The sequence below is a fragment of the Thamnophis sirtalis genome, unplaced genomic scaffold (genome assembly GCF_051295495.1).
Source record: "Thamnophis sirtalis isolate CommonGarterSnake01/CBP01778 unplaced genomic scaffold, rThaSir2_p1.2 scaffold_2, whole genome shotgun sequence".
Lineage (NCBI taxonomy): Eukaryota > Metazoa > Chordata > Lepidosauria > Squamata > Natricidae > Thamnophis > Thamnophis sirtalis.
The window spans coordinates 22,952,993-22,971,522 of record NW_028261382.1 but is presented as its reverse complement, the minus strand read 5'-3'; the positions used below and the strand labels follow the sequence as shown (position 1 = coordinate 22,971,522).

Here is an 18,530-nt window from a genome sequence, read left to right as displayed (position 1 = left end):
CAGTAAAATTGCATGCTGTGGTGCAGTACTTTTTGTGTTGTTTGCTTAACCAGAATCTCCATCAATCTCCATGAGGGCCTCTTGTCCTGAGCACATGGTACTACCAATAATGCACAATTACAGATATTTCTAAAGGATCCACAAATTTTGTTCCTGCCACGTCCAGGATCATTTGGTTTGCTATCTTATTTTTTTTAATATTAACTTGTTTTTAAAGTTTTAATGTTTTCTAAACCGCCCAGAGTTGCTGACAGTCAGGCAACTTATAAATTTATGATGGTTGATCGCACAGCAAGCCATATGTTTCGATGGGGTTTGGCATTTTTATCCACCCATGACTCCTTCCCAAGCATCTGGGATAGGCAGATGTTTGATGGTATCCTCCCAAAATGTAAGCTGTTCCAAGTAAAGCTGCTTTTTGCAATTGACTGATGGTGAATTTGTCAATATCAGTGGTTTTCAAGTGATGCCCCTCATGTTTTGCGACGGGGAACCCAAGGTACCTATTTACTACTTGTACTATCTTTTATTTCTTTTGTCAGAGTCATTCTACTTCTATTTGCAGGTCTTTGTATTTGCATTTTGTCATTTTCTACAGTTCTTTCTCTTCTATTGTGCTGTCTCCAGGTCTTTGTCTTTTTTATCAACAATTGTCATACTGTATCTGGGATATTTTATATGACAGATGGTTGTTCATTTTAATTCCAAATTCCCACAGCATTTTAGCTTCTTCATCTTCTATCTTGTAGTCCCAGCAGTTCTTGCTTCTAGGCAGGTGGTATTTCTTGCAGATATTCCAATGCACCACTTTGTCATGCTGTTGTATTGAGTCTTCCTGCAGATGGTCCACGGTTCCTTCAGCTTCTTTGGAAGAGGTGGCATTTGTTGTCATTGTCTTTTCAATTCTTGCTTTGCTTGCATTTGTTCTTAAGACTTGTGCAGCCAGAATTAGCCCCTCTGTCTCTTTCTTCAATTTTCCCAGATCCTTACTATTTTCCTACTATTTTTTATGTGCTTGTGTAATGCTTTTTCTTGCCATGTCTCTTTTCTAGCCTTCATTTGGTCTGTTTTATAGGCCAGTATGGTCTCTCGGGCCCTCAGTAGTGTTTCCTGGTATACTCGCTTCAATGCATCCTCTTCCCTATCCTTCAAATATTCTTCCAAAGCAATTTAAGTACTTGCACTGCTTTGGCTTTGGCTTATGCCACCTAGCTAGGTCTGACATCTTCTGCGGCCCTCTGAAACTTACATGCTCCACTCTTCTATCCAACAAATGTACACAATTGTCATGTGTGAGAGCATTCCTACTGGTTTGTGCACACCTATTCTCATGCCTTCCTAGAACGTACAGGCCATCCTTCTTAACCCCTCATGCACGTATCCTTCCACCTTTCCTGATGGAGTACTCTCCTCCTGTCTTAACCTGGACACGCTCAACAGATTATGATTTAATGTTTTCTGAATAAATTTTTCCCGGTTCTTGTGAGATGCAGCCCATCTCTTGCCAGAAGCCTTTCAGGTTCGTAGTCCCAAAGGTCCTTTTTTTCAAGGGCAAATGGACTGAAAAAAGCACCTTGGGGACAACCATGGCCTGAATGACTGAGAATCTCCATAGACCTTCATATTGGTAGAATAGACTGTGGTCTAGAAACTCACGATGGCACAATCCTTTAAGCTAGTGGTTTATTTCTGTTGCCTTGTTGGGAACAGAATGTCAACAGATATTGACCTTTTGTTGGAAGTACTGATGAAAACACCACTTGTGCTCCTAACTCCTTCACTTTCTTCCCCAGCTACTTACAGTCTTTTTTTATTGAAAATTTTGAAAAAAAAACTTCTACAAATATTTACCTACCTACCTCTCCCCTCCCCCCCTCAACTCCCCCCCAACCTCCCCCCTCCTCAGCTTCCCAGAACCAATACAGGGTATAAATCTTTAACAACGATATTCTTAGATAAACTTATAAAAAAAGTTAGTATCATCTTTCATTTGAGCTTTAACTCTTTGCTAGGCTAGCTCTAAACAGATTATATCATTCCTTGTTTCTTCAGTCATAAACTATCTGGAATTTCTTAGTCCCATATTTATTTTGAGTATAGTCAATCCATCTTCTCCACTCCAGTTTACATCTCTCATTTGAATGGTCCTTGAGATATGGTGATATTTTAGCCATCTCTGCTAGGTTTGTTACTTTTAATGTCCATTCTTGAATAGTAGGCAATTCTTTCTTCTTCCAGTATTGCGCCACCAGCAGTCTTGCTGCGGTTATTAAATGCAAAATCAAGTTAGTCTCTATAGCTGTACAATCAGTAATTATACCTAACAAAAATATTTGAGGGGTAAACTTTATCCTTTTTTAAAGAACATTTTGCATAATCCACCATATTTTTATCCAAAATGCTTTAACCTTTTTACAAGTCCACCATATATGATAGTAGCAATAGCAATAGCAATAGCAGTAGACTTATATACCGCTTCATAGGCCTTTCAGGCCTCTCTAAGCGGTTTACAGAGAGTCAGCATATTGCCCCCAACAATCTGGGTCCTCATTTTACCCACCTCGGAAGGATGGAAGGCTGAGTCAACCCTGAGCCGGTGAGATTTGAACCACTGACCTGCTGATCTAGCAGTAGCCTGCAGTGCTGCATTTAACCACTGCGCCACCTTGGCTCTAGTATGTAGCATCACATCTCCAGCATTTAGGTTGTAAATTCGGAAACATAGAGACCAGTTTTTTAGGATCTAAATGCCATCTATAAAACATCTTATAAAAGTTTTCTCTCAAATTTTGGGCTTGTGTAAACTTTACATTTCTTACCCAAATCTTTTCCCATGTATCCAACATTATTGGTTCTTCAAAATTTTGTGCCCACTTTATCATACAGTCTTTAACTAATTCTGTTTCTGAATCCATTTCTATTAATGCATTATATAGTCTCTTTATATGCATTGGACTTTGATCCCTAATTTGTTTTAGTAAATTATTGCGTAAAACTGATTTTTTGATCCTTTTTTCCATCTGGCCTGTAACTGCCCATACTGAAACCATATTTGAATTGCCTTTTCCTCTTTTAGTACATTCAAGGGTTTTAATTGTAATACACCTCTTTCTAAGGTGAGAAGCTGTCTGTATGTAATTACATCCTGTTTTTGTAGTATATTTATGTTTTCTATTGCGTGTCTAGGAATTGCCCACATGGGTCTTATCATTTAGTTTGTATTGATATTTTTTCCAGACCCGCAGTAGAGCATTCCTTAAAATATGACTTTTAAAGTTCTTATCCACCTTTTTATCATATAGCAAGTAAGCATGCCAACCATGTACTAAATCATGCCCTTTGATATTAAGTACTCTATCATCTGTTGAGTTAATCCAATCACTGATTACTGATAAAACTACTGCTTCATAATATAATTTTAAATTTGGTAATTTCAAACCTCCTCTCTCACGCACATCTTGCATTATTTTTAGTTTTATTCTCGGCTTCTTCCCTGCCCATACAAATTTATTAATGCCCTACTGTCATTCTAGCAAATTTGCATTGATATGTATTGATATCATTTGAAAAAGAAATAAAAATTTAGGTAGAACATTCATTTTCATTGCTGCTATTCTTCCCAACAAAGATAATTGTAATTTTTTCCAATTTTTCATCTCTGTCTGAATGCTGCGCCATAGTGGCTTATAATTATACTTATATAGTTTCCCATTTGAGGTTGAGAAATAAACTCCTAGATATTTAACCTTTTAAACTATTTCACATCCTGTCATTCCTTCTATTCTTCCCTTTGTTTAGTGTTCATATTTTTAACTAGCATCTTTGTTTTCCCAAAATTTATTTTAAATCCGGACACTTGGCCGTATTGATTAATCATATTCATTAAAACCTTGCTAGATTCCTATGGTTGGGTTAATGTTATAACCAAATCATCCGCAAAAGTACGTATTCTATATTCTTGATGCCTAATCTTGATTCCCTGTAAATCATCTGATCCCTGTATTTTACAATAATTCCAGAGTTATGATAAACAGTAATGGGGATAGGGGACAACCCTGCCTTGTACCTTTCTCGATTTTAAATGGACCTGTTAAGCTTCCATTGACTATAATTTGAGCTGTTTGTTCCTGATATATTGCTTTAATTGATTGTAAAAAGTGCTCTCCTATTTGCATTTTTTGCATTATTTCCAATAAAAATTGCCAATTCACTCGATCAAAGGCTTTCTTGGCATCTAGAAATATAAGCGCAGCAGGGATTTGGTTATTCTTTCCCAAATATTCCCGTATATTAACAATTTGTCTTACATTACTTCTCATTTGTCTCCCTTGTATAAAACCTGTTTGATCATTATGAACCAGTTGCTGAATAACCAACATTAACCTATTCACTAGTATTTTAGTAAAAATTTTATAATCTATGTTAAGTAATGATATAGGTCTGTAATTTTTTGGTTGACTAAGATCTTGATCTTTTGGTATCAGAGATATGAAGGGTGTCTTCCAAGATGGGGGTACCTTCCCTTCCCTTTGGATCTTATTAAATAGTTCCTTAAAAGGTTCTACCATTTCTAATTGTAAATTTTTGTAATAAGCCGATGTCAGCCCGTCTGTACCTGGTGCTTTCCCTACCTTTAGCTGTTTAATTACCTGGAGAATTTCCCCCGAAGTTATTGGTTGATTCAATCTCTCCCTCTGCTCATCTTTAACTATGGGTATTTTTTCTTTATCCAGGTATCTATCTATATCTAAACCTTGTATTTTGTCATTCATGTACAATCCTGTGAAAAATTCACGAAAAACTTTTTGAATCTCATCCTGTTGATACACTTCCCTTTATAATGTAATTTTGATATATTGCGAGATTTTTGTTTCTTCCTAATCAGATATGCTAACCATCTACCAGATTTATTTGCATTACAAAAAGTGTTATGTCTTGCGTATAGCAAGTTAGTAGCCACCTGGTCTGACATCAGCATATTAAATTGCTCTCTTAATAAAGTAATTGCTTCTTCTTATATCCTGGGTTTAGTATTAACTCTTGTTCTCTCTTCCTGATTTCTTCCTCTAGTTCGATTCTTTTTCCCCCCTGTTTACGTCTATGTAACCTATTTAAATTTATTAGAACTCCTCACATATATGCTTTACTTCCATCCCAAACCATTTCCATAGATGTACCCTTATTCATATTAAAAACAAAATATTCTCTTAACAATTTTTTACATTCATTTTTTTTTTCATATCTAAGTAAGTTTTCATTCAATCTCCAAGTCCTTCTTGCTTGCGTCCCAAATTCCAACTTCATCCAACCCGGATTATGATCTGATAAAGCTTATGATCTGATAAAGCTCTTCATCTTCTTTACCCCAGAAAGTAAATCAATCCTAGAAAAGGATTGATGTCTATCGGAGAAAAATGTAAAGTCATATTCTTCAGCTACTTACAGTCTTGATATTGTTTTCAGGTTCGTTGTCGTTTCATTTGTCCCCACATGAATGAGAAGAAAAGGATAGTCATCTTTTGGCTTGATTATTTTAGTCAGGCTCTCAGCCACATCTTTTATTTTCACTCCAGGGAGGCAGCACACCTCCCTCATTTGATTGTCTGGTCTACAGACTGCTCATCCTGTTCCCCTTTGTTGAACATTGGAATAGGTGTCATGTTTTTTTTATTTCCAAATGTGAATTTTTTGGTGCACCTTCTTACCCTGAATATTCTTTTATGATCATTTGGCATGAATTGAGCGTGTAATTTATGTAAATGATCACTGCCATCTGTCCTGAGCAAAACGAACATGTGCAGAGATTTTTTCAGTTGTTCTCCCCATCCTGCCCAACCCCTTTCACATTTGGCAAGAGTTTTTAAAACCTTGAATTGATGAGGGAATCGCTTTCTAGCAACTGTAGCACCTTATTTTACCTTAGCCGCCCAGAGTCCTACGGGATTGGGCGGCATACAAATCTATTAAATTACTAATTACTCTCTCTTTTTTTTTTTACTGATTTAGCTTTCAAATGGAATTCCTATAGAAAGCTGGTTCATGGATAAAAATGACAATGAACTTCTAAAGTTGATTCCTTTTCTGGAAAAACTTGTAGAACTGGTAAGTATTCTTTAAATACATTTTTTCTTCTTCGTAAAACTTCATAGATCAAAATCGCACAGTTCAGGATAGCAGGTTTTGACTTAGGAAACACCTTCAGATGTCTTTGCATTACATGACACCTTCCTTTAGGGAGCACTCTCTCTCCCTTTTAGAGCAGCACAGTTTCCCTGATATGTCAAAAATAGGTTTGAATACATTTTTTCTAGCCTCTTCAAGGTGAATCCTCTGTCAGAGGTCAAGCAAGATGATGTTTTGTAGAGCTTTTAGAGTACAGGTAGTCCTCAACATACAATAGTTCAGTGACTGAAGTTATAATGGCATTGAAAAAAGTGACTTATGACCGTTTTTCACACTTGTGACTCTTGCAGCATCCCCAGGGTCACGTGATCAAAATTGAGGTGCTTGGCAACTGACTCACATTTATGACGTGACCTTCTGAGAAGCAGAGTCAATGGGGAGCCAGATTCGCTTAACAACCATGTGACTAACTTAACAACTGCAGTGATTCATTTAACAGCTGTGACAAGAAAGACTGTAAAATGAGGCAAAATTCACTTAACAACTGACTCGCTTCGCAACAGAAATGTGTTGAGCTCAACTGTGCTTACAAGTTAAGGACTATCTGTAATCTCCTGCCCATACTCAATGTATGAGTGAATTTTATTTTTTTAGAATGCACATTTTAATCAGAATTTTAAGCATGTCGACTAGAGCTGAAGGTTTCATAATGCAACTTCACAGAAGTATCTCCACAGAAAAACATCTGGGGCTTGGAAGATGTCTGCAGTGCTTGTAAGCCATTACCTGGAGTGAGATTACAGGGACCAGTAAAGCCACATTTCTTGACAAGCCTGAGTATGAATTTGGGAACAATTAAAGCTGGTGCACACTGCTAACTGCCAGTAGGACTAACTTCACTAAATAGAAATTCTGTAAGAACTTGCAGATATTTCAGTAACCATAAGCTAACATAAAATGTTGGATACAGATCTGAAATTGTTACAGGAGGGACATAACAGGAATCGTGGTTTGGAAGAAAATGGAGGAGGATATTTTAGCACCTGGTATCTTGTTTTCTTTTAATGTGGCAATTGGTTGAAAAAGGCCACGCAGACGGGATTTCAGCCTCTCTTGGCTCCCTTTCTTCTCCGCAATAAAAAGCAGCAGTTTCTGAGCGTGCTCCTAATTTCAAGGGTTATTATCACAAATTAGCTTCACTGTAATACATGAGAGATGGTAAAGTTTTGTTTTGCTCTCCCCGTCTCTAGAATGAAGATGTTCGACCGCACATCCGAGACAGATTTCGCTTGCATGACTTACTACCCCCTGATTAAACTCAATCTTTGGTCAAAGAGCTGAAGGGAAAGAAAATGCAGGATCCTTTTTCTTTTTGGACTAGAACAAAAACATTGCCATTACTGTTGAAATTTTTGCATTTTTGTACCCTTTCTCGCTTTTCTTATCTCTGGTGCCCATCAGTAATAAAAGGGTTACAGAAGAACTTTCTATATCGCCAAATGGAAAAAAGACGTGCAGTATAGTAGGTAGGCTAGAACAGAAAAGTCTTTAGATCTAGTGCAACTCCAATAATTTTTAATGTACAGAACACCTGCCATTTTTAAAGAATTCTGTTTCTGCCACCAGCAGTTTCTCCTATAAAAATACAGGATTTATGAAATCACAGAGATTGAAAATGGACTCTGGTTTTCTCTCTGTTTGGTGCTCTCTAAGTGGGTTTGTAGCCACTTTGTGTTACTTTTAAAATTCTCATTTCAACAGGAATGGCCAGTAATTTTTTTCCTGTTAAGGTTTATAACCTTTTTACATTTTTGATCTGTATTCAATTTTAGAATTTCATTATGCATTCCTTTTAGTTGAGGTGACTTCATATCTTTCTGGGAATAGCCAAGTTTTATTCATTTTTATTATTCGTTTGAAAGGCCATTTTCCTGCTTTGTCTGCCTGCATACTGTATATTTGTTTTTAAAAATCATCTAGTTTTATTCTATGTACTATATATATATATATATATATATATATATATATATATATATATATATATATATATATATATATATATATATATATATATATATATATATATATATATATATATATATATATATATATATATATATATATATATATATATATATATATATATATATATATATACATACACACACACACTCTGTAATCTACTGTAGTGGAAATCTTTTTTTAAAAAAAATCAAGAGACTGGCTAGATAAAAAATATAAGAATTACTAATATGCAGAATATTTAAACCATCGTGATGGCATGTACTTGTGGACAGATGATTTCTTGTGGTGTGCACAGCTCAGAAAGAGAGGAGAGAGAGAGAGAGAGAGCGGTGCCTCAGTCTCCTGTCTGTAGGAGTCCTTGAGAATTTGCTTGGTGTAGTGCAGTTCAGTTCCTGCCGCACCAGGATCTCCACAAATGAGAATAGGAAGAGCAATCAAGCCTTGCATGGGTTGGCCCTCTACCCTGCAGGTAGCGCCAGTCAGTTTGAAAGTTCGGAGTGGCTTTGTCTGTGCGCCACCGTCACCCTGCCTGCTCTTGTGGTCCTGGACACTTCTTCGCTGCCAGCGCAGCTGATATGCTATCATAGTGGTTTTCTATATTATATGGAAATAGTTTTCAAGCCTTGGTTCTCTAATGCAGGTTACACAAGAGGCTGATATTTTTTTAATGGAGCGTACTCTCCTTTTTTGGAGGCTTTTTATGGAAGGGAAAAATTTGTAGAAGTTAGTAAGCTTTGCCTCTAAACCGCATACGCCACAGGCTTGGGCTGTTTTTATGTAAAGGATGTTGCAGAATGGCACTTTTTCTAAAGAGAAGTTTGATATTTTGTATGCTTGTTAAAGAAAGAACAGTATTGGAAATTAAAGGTGGACAACTGATAATTGAGAAGTATGTCAATTAATTTTTTATGTATATTACCTGTTTACTTGTACAATTTTATTGTACAAATTACATGCAGCTTCATTTTTGAATGAGTCCTTAAAATAAGGAAAATCTTTTTAGGAAAACATTTAATTTTTGTATTTTTTGATTTTAAAAGGCATGAATTATATCAACTTTTTCCAATGTATTAATGAAAATTTTAACTTTTCATCAGGTTGAGTGTTTTCTTACTATATTATCTGTTATATATGTAGCTAGCAGATGTGTCACTGAACTGTTAAAAAGTTAGCATGTAGAGCAAGCCTGCTTTATGGGAAATCATTATTCATTTAGCACAGAATTATGGTGAATTTTCTGTGAAAAGAGAAAAAAAAGGCATTTGCTATCCAAAATGCTGACTTTTTTTGTATTTAAAGAAAGGTATTTTGCTTGTGGGAAAATGCTACAGATTCATTTTAATGAGAATCTTTGAACTGTATTTATCTTTAGGACATCTGGGCATCTTTACGCTGTTTTGTCTTAAATGTCTTTATTGAAATAAAATGTACATAATGTTACTATAATATATATATATATATATATAAATATATACATACACACACACACTATATATAATGTAAGTAAGCGTGTGTATGTGTGTTTTCCCAGAGGTGATCCCTGTACCACTTTTTGTTTTGCTAGTAACAGCTTTATTGATACTTTTGATTTTGAAAATGTTAAATGCTCTCAAATCTATGAAAGTGGATTATCATCATTATGAGCAATGTAGGAGTATCCTTGATTCAGATTATTTTTGATTTAAGAGAAGGTAACTCTAGTAATAATTAGTCCAAGCTACTCCTCTGCTTCTTCTAATAATGATAGCTCACAACTCTTTGCCAGTGGTCTACAGAAGGGAGCCTGGGCCCATGGAGTGGGCAAGGGGCTCCGGGTTCGTGTAGAAAGCCAGCCCACTGATCTTCCCCAGCTTCAAAAAAACAACTGTGAAGAGAAGGGCTCTCTTCGGAGGAACAGCGGATGCCGGCCGTGTTTGGAACTTTGGGGGATAAGAGAGCGAGTGGGTGATTTTCTTATTACGATAGTTTGCTATGAGGCATTCAGAGATTATTTTCTGCAGATCCACTAACAAGTAAATTGAAGAGCAGACCTTGCCTTGAACAATACAACGGACGTTTCTCTGTTATTTCAAGGGAATTGTACAGCATCTTTTTAGAGTAACTTTTTAAAGCAAATGTGCGTTTTCATGAACAAGATTAATAAACCCGCTGCTTTTGTTAAGGTGGAATACTGCAAATAACAACACCGATCCCTGAAGAGAGGAGGGGGGGGAAAGGAATGTGAAGTTTTATGGTCTAAAATGATGGGTAATGTGGGCAACTTAATCCTATTTAGGACAACCAAAATCAACCGCTGCCGGCTCCTCTGTAAATACTTATTAAACTATCATTTTGTAATTTGGTGCAAGTCTGGTTTTTAATTTTCAGTAGAAACGTGAAAGTGTTTGATAAATGAAGGCTCCGTCTTGTGTTAGAACAGTTTTCTCAACCCTGGCGAATTTAATCCTGTGGACTTCAACTCCCAGAATCCCCCAGCCAGCTAACACCGTGTTAGAACATTGGCCGAGTGTGGCTGTGCAAGAGCCCTCGGGATACAGACAGGCTTCGGGATGAGCCGCGCATGGAGGCCCTAAAGAGGAACCACTTCGCGGCCTTCTGCCGAGCCCAGGTAACAAGCAGAACATCCAAAAGGACTCGGGCTATCTTCCAGGAAGAGGCCGGCGCTAAACAGCCGCCCCGATTCGTCCAGTGGGCGGGGCGACGCGGCAGGTGGACCGAGGCCACACCCTCCTGGCCTCGCCTCCTCCGGCAGCGCCCGGAGGGGGCGGCTCCCGCCCCGCCTCTTCCGGGGACGTCGGCGGAAGCAGAAAGCGCGTCGGAGGCGGGGCGGAAGTCCCGGCGTGCCCCGCGCGGCCCCTTCTGCCTGCTGGCCTGGGCGAGCCGCGAGAGCGAGAGGGCGGCGGGCAAGATGGCGGCCGAGGCGGACTCCTGGGGTAAGTCGGGCGCCACCGGCGCTGCCCCCTCCCGCTCCCTCCGGCCAGGCAGGCCCGGGCCCTCCGCTCACCCTTTCTCTGTCCCCGCAGACGCGGACACCTTCGAGGCGCCGGACCCGCTGCCCGGGCGTCTGGGGCCCACTCCCGCCGTGGTGACCAGGGACCGCTGGGCCGGCGAGGACGAGGACGACGACGTCAAGGTGGCCGGGAGGGGGGCGGGGCGGCGGCGGGGGCCCCGGGGCCTTTCCCCGGTGCGTTGGGGGAGGCGGGCGGCGGCGGAGGCCTCCCGGCGGCTGACCGGCGCTTCTGCTCTGCCCCGGCCAGGACAACTGGGACGACGAGGAAGAGGAGCAGCAGCAGCACCAGCAGGCGGACGAAAAGGAGGCCGAGGCCAAGCCAGGTGAGCGGTCGGGCGGCGGGTCCCCGGGAGCCCCGCGCCGCCAGCGGGAAGCCGCCGCTAACCTTGGGCCTCTCCGCAGAATCCAAAGTTTCCGACAAGAAGAAAGCAGCGGAGAAGATAAAGGAGCGGGAGAAGCTGCAGCGGAAAAAGCAGGAGGAGGCGATGAAAAGGGTAATGGAAGGGCCGGGCCTCCCTCAAGGCCAACGGGGAACGGCCCGCAGCCTCGCCCCGCTGCCTTTCTGCGGCGCCTGGGCGGCGCGGCCGGTTGCATTTCTGCTTTGTCTCCCTTTTGAAGTTGGAGGAGTCGGAAGACTCGAAAGACCTGACGCCGGAAGAGCAGTTAGCAGACAAGCTCCGGCTGCAGAAGTTGCAGGAAGAGGCAGACCTGGAGTTAGCAAAAGAAACCTTCGGTGAGCGTGTAGGCTGTGCCGGCAGCCGCTTCCCTTCCTTTGGCCCAAGGATGCCCCCACAGTTCTCTACCAAGAGGGTCTCCATGACCCAAAGCACTTTCAGGTCCTCCCTCGTTTTTAAGAATGTCAGGGCGGGCCCAGACCAGCCTCTTTGAGACCATTTCTTTTCTTTCAGTGTGTTGTCAGTGTGTTTTATGTGCTTCAGCAGCCCTTTCTGTACATTGCTCTTTTCTTACAGGTGTAAATAGCATATGTGGAATAGATAGTATGAATCCATCCTCAAAAGATGATTTTACGGAATTTGAGAAATTGTTAAAAGAAAAAATAACACAGTATGAGAAATCCCTATATTATGCTGGATTTTTGGAAACGTTAGTTCGAGATATATGCATTTCATGTAAGTACATTCAGTGAAGTACTATTGTTTGCACCCTGCTTAGCTTGGAAATGAAGAACACATTAGAACAATTCTCCAGTAAAATAGACTAGGTTAATGGGATTGAATTCATTATTTATTAACTCAATCTAGAAAAGGTTTTGTAATGTATTCTATGTTCTATTTTAATGCTGCTGCTAAGATAGTAGAACATTCCTTCCACAACCAGCTTATCTGATCATCTATTTATCTTACAAGAAAAGCACCTGGGTAATTCCCAACAAATATCTAAATATGCATTACCTCCCTAATGCAGGATCATTGGAAGAGAAAAGTGTGTTCATTTTCCTAAACAGTTCATATTTAATATTTCTGTCCATTTGGCTTGGTTACAATTTCAAAGTTTTAACTAGCCACTGTATTCTATAAAGATGCAGCCAGACCACTTCATAAACTTAAAATAATTTCTAATAACGTGTGTTAAAAATGTATGTAACATAAAATTCACTGAAGAGAAAAAAGCCGTATCCATGATAAAGTTTAGGATTTAACCTACATCTGATAAGTCAGAATGGCCTTATTAAATACCGTTTTTCATTGGGAAACCGGGGGTGTTGGTAGCCCTCCATTTTTTAACATATTAGCCAGTGTTGACTTTATTACAACAGAATTGAGCCAATGAATTATTGGTATCCCATATGGACATTCACACTAATTGTCCCTCATTTCTCCTTGATGCTTTATAGTAATCTCAGGTTGATAGCAGATGTTGAATGTGTTGTCTTTCATCAAGTCTTTTGGATATTTTTAAATGTTAGGAAAAGCAGTGGAGAAAGAAGGCATACTTGCCTTCGGTCTACTCAGTTAAATGAATATTTGTTTTAGCACTTAATATTTTGCAGTGTGTCATCTCTTATTTTGAGAAGAAATCTGGCCAGGAGGGCATTTTGTCCTCTTGTTCTGGTTTTGGGAAAGGAGCAGAGCCCAAGGGGCATCTCCCTGGAGGCCTAAAGGAGACAGGCACTGGGGAAGAGCTGTGATGTCAGTTGGGGATTTCCTGGGGGGCTGTCTGGCTTCAGGAGCCTGTGGATTTTTACACTCCCAAGTCATCGGAGGAAGATTGCCTGATGGAAAGGGGGGGGGGGGCTTTTGAGCCAAGGCTCACTTCAGACACTTAGACTGCTGTGACATTTTGAACAAATGTACAGAGGTCATCTTTGGCATGCCAAATAAAACATTCAGGAAAAAATGAACATTTTAAAATTATTGCTCAATTGGATTTTAATTTTTTTCTATGAGCCACATAGTTAACCTTAGTTTTCAGTGAAAGAAGGTAGGGCTGCTCATAATAGAGCCAGGCATTGGTTAGACTCTCGGTTTTATGCTTCAGGTCATAACCCGGATATGACCTTCCCTACAACTGTGGTGTCTTGCCTATCCATAAATTGCCAGCTTATCCGCATTTTCCCTAAACGTATTTCCCCAAGTATTCCAGGGGTTTTCTTGTAATGTAAAATTCCTTTGCCACCCTTTTTGGAGCAGAAAAAGCAAGCTGCAAATAATCCCTCCCCTCCTTGTTCCTTCTTTAGTGGAAGTCGATGACTTGAAAAAGATCACCAATTCCTTGACGGTGCTATGCAGTGAGAAGCAAAAACAGGAGAAGGTTGGTTTTTTTGGGGGGGGGGGGTGCTTCCAAGCTTTGGCAGCCACTGTGATATTCTCCTTGATCTGGGGGAGGAAGTGGGGGGGGGAAAGGCACTTGGCAGCTAATGTAGCTTCCTTCTACCGGCTCCATGAAAACATCTGCTCCTACTAGACTTTCTACAACTGAAGAAGCCCCTTTTGTCTTATTCTGGCAAGCTGTTTAGTTTCTTTACACAGCAGTTTGTAAACGTTGATCAGGGTCCTGATCAGGGGTGGGTTTCAACCCGTTTGCGGCGGTCCCTGTGAACTGGTTGGTCGGCGAACCCAGAAGTAACTTCCGGGAACGGCGAAGGGCGCACCCGCCAGCGGTCCTTACCTGGTTTTGACGAGTTCTGCGCTTCTACGCATGCGTAGGACGCATACAGCTCCTGCACGATCCTCCAGGAGCAGCTGGAGCGTCGTGCAGACGCTAGTAGGCATGCGTGCACGAGGACACCGCCGGCCCCGTTCCAACCGAACCGGTTGGAACAGGGCAAGAAACCCACCCCCGGTCCTGATGAAGGTAAATACTCCATCGGGTACAGAATACTGCATGTCAGAATAAATGCAAATGGTTTTTTCTTGATTTGGTACCTTCCACGCATTCTGGATTTCAGCTTTCATCAACCCTGGGTTGTTTCTTGTGGGTGGGGGGTGGATAGCACAGGGGTGTGTAAGGGAATTGAGGCTTGCTTTCCCTTTTCTAGCCCAGGATTGGCGAGGTCCAGTTATGTTCTTAAATCTGAGCTCTCCCTTTTTCTTTCCAGCAAAATAAAGCCAAAAAGAAGAAAAAAGGTGTAGTGCCTGGTGGGGGTCTAAAAGCAACAATGAAAGATGACCTGGAAGACTATGGTGGCTACGATGGTGGCTATGTACAAGACTTCGAAGACTTCATGTGACCCGTTCTTTCCGATTGTTGGTTTGCCCAAACTCCCCTAACTGTAGCACAACTCCTTTCCTTTCAATTCTGCCAAATGCCACAATCATTCAGTGCAGTATCTTTGTGCTGTTGGTTATCCTGTCACGACTTGACACATTGGAATACCTGTCTTGATGCCGAGGGAATAAAATTATGAAGCTCAATTTTTTTTATTCAATGATAGGAAATAACGGAATATTGAAAAAGTGTGTCTTCATGGCAGCGAAGCAGCACTAAATTGGACATTAATTTTGACCTGGCCGAAGTCATTACCAGCAGAGTTAGTAATAACAATCTTAACTATGTTTTTTTTACAAGAAACTACCCAGAAAACAAAGGCAGTTTGCAGCAATTGCATGGGTTTGCAGTAGTATTAAAATGGCTTTTCTATTAGAATTTGGTTTTTCAGTGGCTTGAGGGACGTAGCTATAAATCTCCCTGACTCCCAAGCTTGAAAAGGGGCTGTTTTTGTGCCCTGGGAGGGGGAAAGGACGTTCTCTGAGCAGTTCAGCTGACACTTTGCTGATTCTTTGGGACAGTTTCTTATCACCCGGTTTGGTGGCTCTCACAAGACTGCGGATTTTTTCATGTATAGGAATCCTGCTTAGCAAACTGCAACAGTTACAGTAGTTGGGCAAATTGTTATGTTCAGAATTATGACATCTGCAAATGTTTTATAAAGGCAACTAATTTAATAAAATCACTATTGTGAGGACTGAGATTTTTGGTCAGCTTGTGCTTTGCCCATGGACAGTAACAATTGTTGACAAGGGACCAAATTGCCAAGGGAAGCGGCGACTCTTCTCACCCCACTCAAGGGATCATGTGGATTGGGCAGTTCTGGCCACACCCATCTTCGGACTGAGGCTGCCCCCCATTAATAGCCAGTGACTGGAATGATTCTCAAAAAAAGCCCACAGGTAATTTCTCAAGACATGAGCAAATCCAGTAATGGCTCCTCTTTCTAAACATGCAGATGGCTAAACTGTATTACCTTTAAGGACAGGACAGTAATCAGTCAGTAGCCACCACCAAGACCAATCCCAATGGTTCTGAAGGGAGAGGAAAAAGCAACGGGGAATCCTTTACTGCCATGGCCTCCCAGGGCGGGAGATCTAACCAGCCTTGGATGCTAGGCTGCAACCGCTTAGCCACCTCTCCCAGTGTCTAAATTGACCAGCTTTTCCCACACTCCAAATTAGCAGAAGAGCATTTTCTGGTTCTTTGAGCCATTCATATATGCCCGACGCATCCTTGCACACAGCTACCACCACAAGGTAGAGCTGCCCACCTTTGCAAGTTCCTGAAAAAGTGACAGAGCTATAATGCTTCAACTCACAGCTCCAAAAATAGATCTGAAAAAGCTACTTGTCTTCTGGTATAGAAGAAAAAATAGTTCTGAAATACTCCCAAGTCGAATTTAGTTACGTTTTGCTCTCTGGTCACGAGATCATTCAAAAGTATCTCGAAGCTTCAGCCAAGGACGATGGTCTTCAATGTGAAGTTGTTTTAATCCCACGGCAGCTGCGTTTCAGCCTGACTCCAGAAGTCAATGTATTTGACACCAAGTCCCAGATTAATGATCCTCTGTTTTGTGTAGTTCACGCCATTTGAAAAAGAGTATCTTGGCTAATCTTTTTCCTCTGAATGGCTGAAAATGTAACTCCCTAAGTTGCTTTTTTCTGGCTTGTCTAGTTTGTTTGCAGTTCTACTTTGGCCAGCCAGGACAAGCTAATTGGCCAGTAAATCGTTGAGACAGCAGCCTGTTTGGGCATCATTCAAGAGCAAGTGGACCACATCGTAGAACTGGTTGTCATAGGCGAGCTTGTAATAGACATAAATGTCCTCACAGTGGGTCAAGAGCTGCTTCAGGTTCCTCACAGCAGACTCATTTGCTGCCTGCTGCTTGACTCTGAAAGAGAAGGGCTGCCAGTTAACGGAGGACGTCCCCTTTTCCCCCCTCCCCAGCTCAAAAAGTTGCTGCCCCATCGCTTCCTCTCGGCTCCCGAAGCCACAAACCGCCTTCCCAGCTGCATAGAACAGGCCGAAGACTCACTTGTGGGTGATCTCTTCGAAGGTGCCAGTCCTGAGCAGCTCATGCTGCTTGTACTCCTCCAGATAGTTGAAGTCGCCCTTCAGGATGACCTGCTGATAGAGCACCTCTGACCAGTCTGGAGTGAAGTCATAGGCCTCGGCCACCACAGCTGCCTGGAGAAAGAGGGAAGCACCCAGAGGGAATCCCGGGGGTCCCTTTGAGCCACAGCCTACAGGACCCCAGGCCGCTTCCCCACTGCTAGGGAGGGAGAAGCAGTGGTGGTGCCCAATGTCCACCAAGGCTTCAGGAAGCATCAGACCTTATCCTGGAACAGAAAACTGCAGCAACATAAGGGAGCGAGGAAGCAAAACTTGTACAGATAGTCCTCCAGTTATGACTGGTCACTTAGTGATGGTTCAAAGTTATGACACACAAAAAGTACTTCTGACTCCATCCCAAAGTTAGTGTGTTGCAGCAGCCCCTGTGGTCATTCACCCTTACGACCGGACCTGGGACCAACCGCAGAGACGCTGCAATGCACACACACAGCGTATCTCCCCCCACCCCACTTGCCCCACCGGGTTCCACATGCTCCAGCCCACTGCCTCACCCACTGCTCGCCTACCCTTCAGAGATGGCCAGAGCTCGGGACGTCGGGGTATGAAAGGAGGGCAGGCCGTCCCATCACTGGTCCACATGGCAGAAAAGCAGAACTCTTCCCTCGCCCCCCTCTTCCTCTTCTGTCCTGCAAAGGCAGGTAAGGATGTGGCCACCTGCTCCCTCTCCCAGTGAACTTGCCTGGCCACACGCTCCCTCGGTCTCCCAGCGAATGCACCAGGCTGGCAAACTTTCCTCTGATGCTGGGAGAGAGGGAGCGGGTCAGTGGTGGGTTTCAAAATATTTTAGAATGTCTTCTGTAGGTGTGGCCTGCTTTGTGGGAGTGGCTTGCCGGCCATGTGACTGGGTGGGCATGGTCAACTTGTAAAATGTGGTGAAACTCACTTAACAACGCTCTTGCTTAGCAACCAAAATGTTGCCTCAGAAACTCTGGCATTTGAAGCACGCAAGTCTTAAAGGTGTCAAGTTACAAGACCCTTGCACCCCTAAGCCTTTAGAAAAAAAAACAACTCCAGGGGTGTTCAAACTTGACAGCTTTAAGACTTGTGGACTTCAACTCCCAGAATTCCTCCTCTCGCTCTTCATCTTGATGATGTGCGGGTGGGCGGGGGGAGGGAGCTGGAACGGTTCTAAACGGCACTATAGATTTGTGGAACCTCTTCTATAGAAGAGGTTAAAACTGGCAGGAACCCACCCCTGGAGCGCGTGGCCAGGTGAGGTCACTGGGAAGGGGAGCAGGTGGCCACGTTTGTACTTGTCTTTGCAGGACAGAAGAGGAAGAGGGGGATTGAGGGAAGAGTTCTGCTGAAAACAGAGGGCTGGGCCGCTTTTCTGCCACGCAAACCAGTGGTGGGACGGCCTGCCCTCCTTTCATACCCCAATGTCCTAAGCTCTGGAGCTCCAAGGAGACTTGAAGAGGTCCAAGTGTCTGTGGGGACCCCAAGAGCAGCAAGGGGCACCTCATTGAGGGGGGCAGAGGCAGGTGGTGGTCTTCCTACGCTTGTGTCT

The 18,530-nt window shown here is 42.1% G+C and overlaps 3 protein-coding genes across 6 annotated transcripts in view; 2 read left to right on the top strand and 1 right to left on the bottom strand.

Annotated features, from left to right (window-relative positions):
* Positions 1 to 8,136, top strand: part of CTDSPL2 (CTD small phosphatase like 2) — a 39,335-nt gene extending 31,199 nt beyond the window's left edge. The window contains exons 13-14 of one of the 3 annotated variants that reach the window (XM_014065216.2): positions 6,007 to 6,102; positions 7,374 to 8,136. In XM_014065216.2, the coding sequence (XP_013920691.2) occupies positions 6,007 to 6,102; positions 7,374 to 7,439 (162 nt within the window). In that variant the 3' untranslated portion in view covers positions 7,440 to 8,136. Of the gene's footprint in view, positions 1 to 6,006; positions 6,103 to 6,473; positions 7,338 to 7,373 lie in introns of those variants that run through there. The other 2 variants (XM_014065213.2, XM_087704403.1) reach the window with 2 other exon arrangements.
* Positions 8,137 to 10,938: 2,802 nt separating this feature from the next.
* EIF3J (eukaryotic translation initiation factor 3 subunit J) lies at positions 10,939 to 15,590 on the top strand. The gene is made up of 8 exons (XM_014065211.2): positions 10,939 to 11,081; positions 11,172 to 11,281; positions 11,406 to 11,481; positions 11,561 to 11,652; positions 11,777 to 11,891; positions 12,130 to 12,288; positions 13,857 to 13,930; positions 14,718 to 15,590. Exons 1-8 carry the CDS (start codon positions 11,057 to 11,059, stop codon positions 14,847 to 14,849), a joined length of 783 nt encoding a protein of 260 aa, XP_013920686.2. The 5' UTR covers positions 10,939 to 11,056; the 3' UTR covers positions 14,850 to 15,590.
* Positions 15,540 to 18,530, bottom strand: part of SPG11 (SPG11 vesicle trafficking associated, spatacsin) — a 39,755-nt gene continuing 36,764 nt past the window's right edge. For both annotated transcript variants that reach the window (XM_087704402.1, XM_014065209.2), the window contains 2 exons: positions 16,926 to 17,077; positions 15,540 to 16,781 (listed from right to left, as the gene is read on the bottom strand). In XM_087704402.1, the coding sequence (XP_087560528.1) occupies positions 16,601 to 16,781; positions 16,926 to 17,077 (333 nt within the window). In that variant the 3' untranslated portion in view covers positions 15,540 to 16,600. The remainder of the gene's footprint in view (positions 16,782 to 16,925; positions 17,078 to 18,530) is intronic.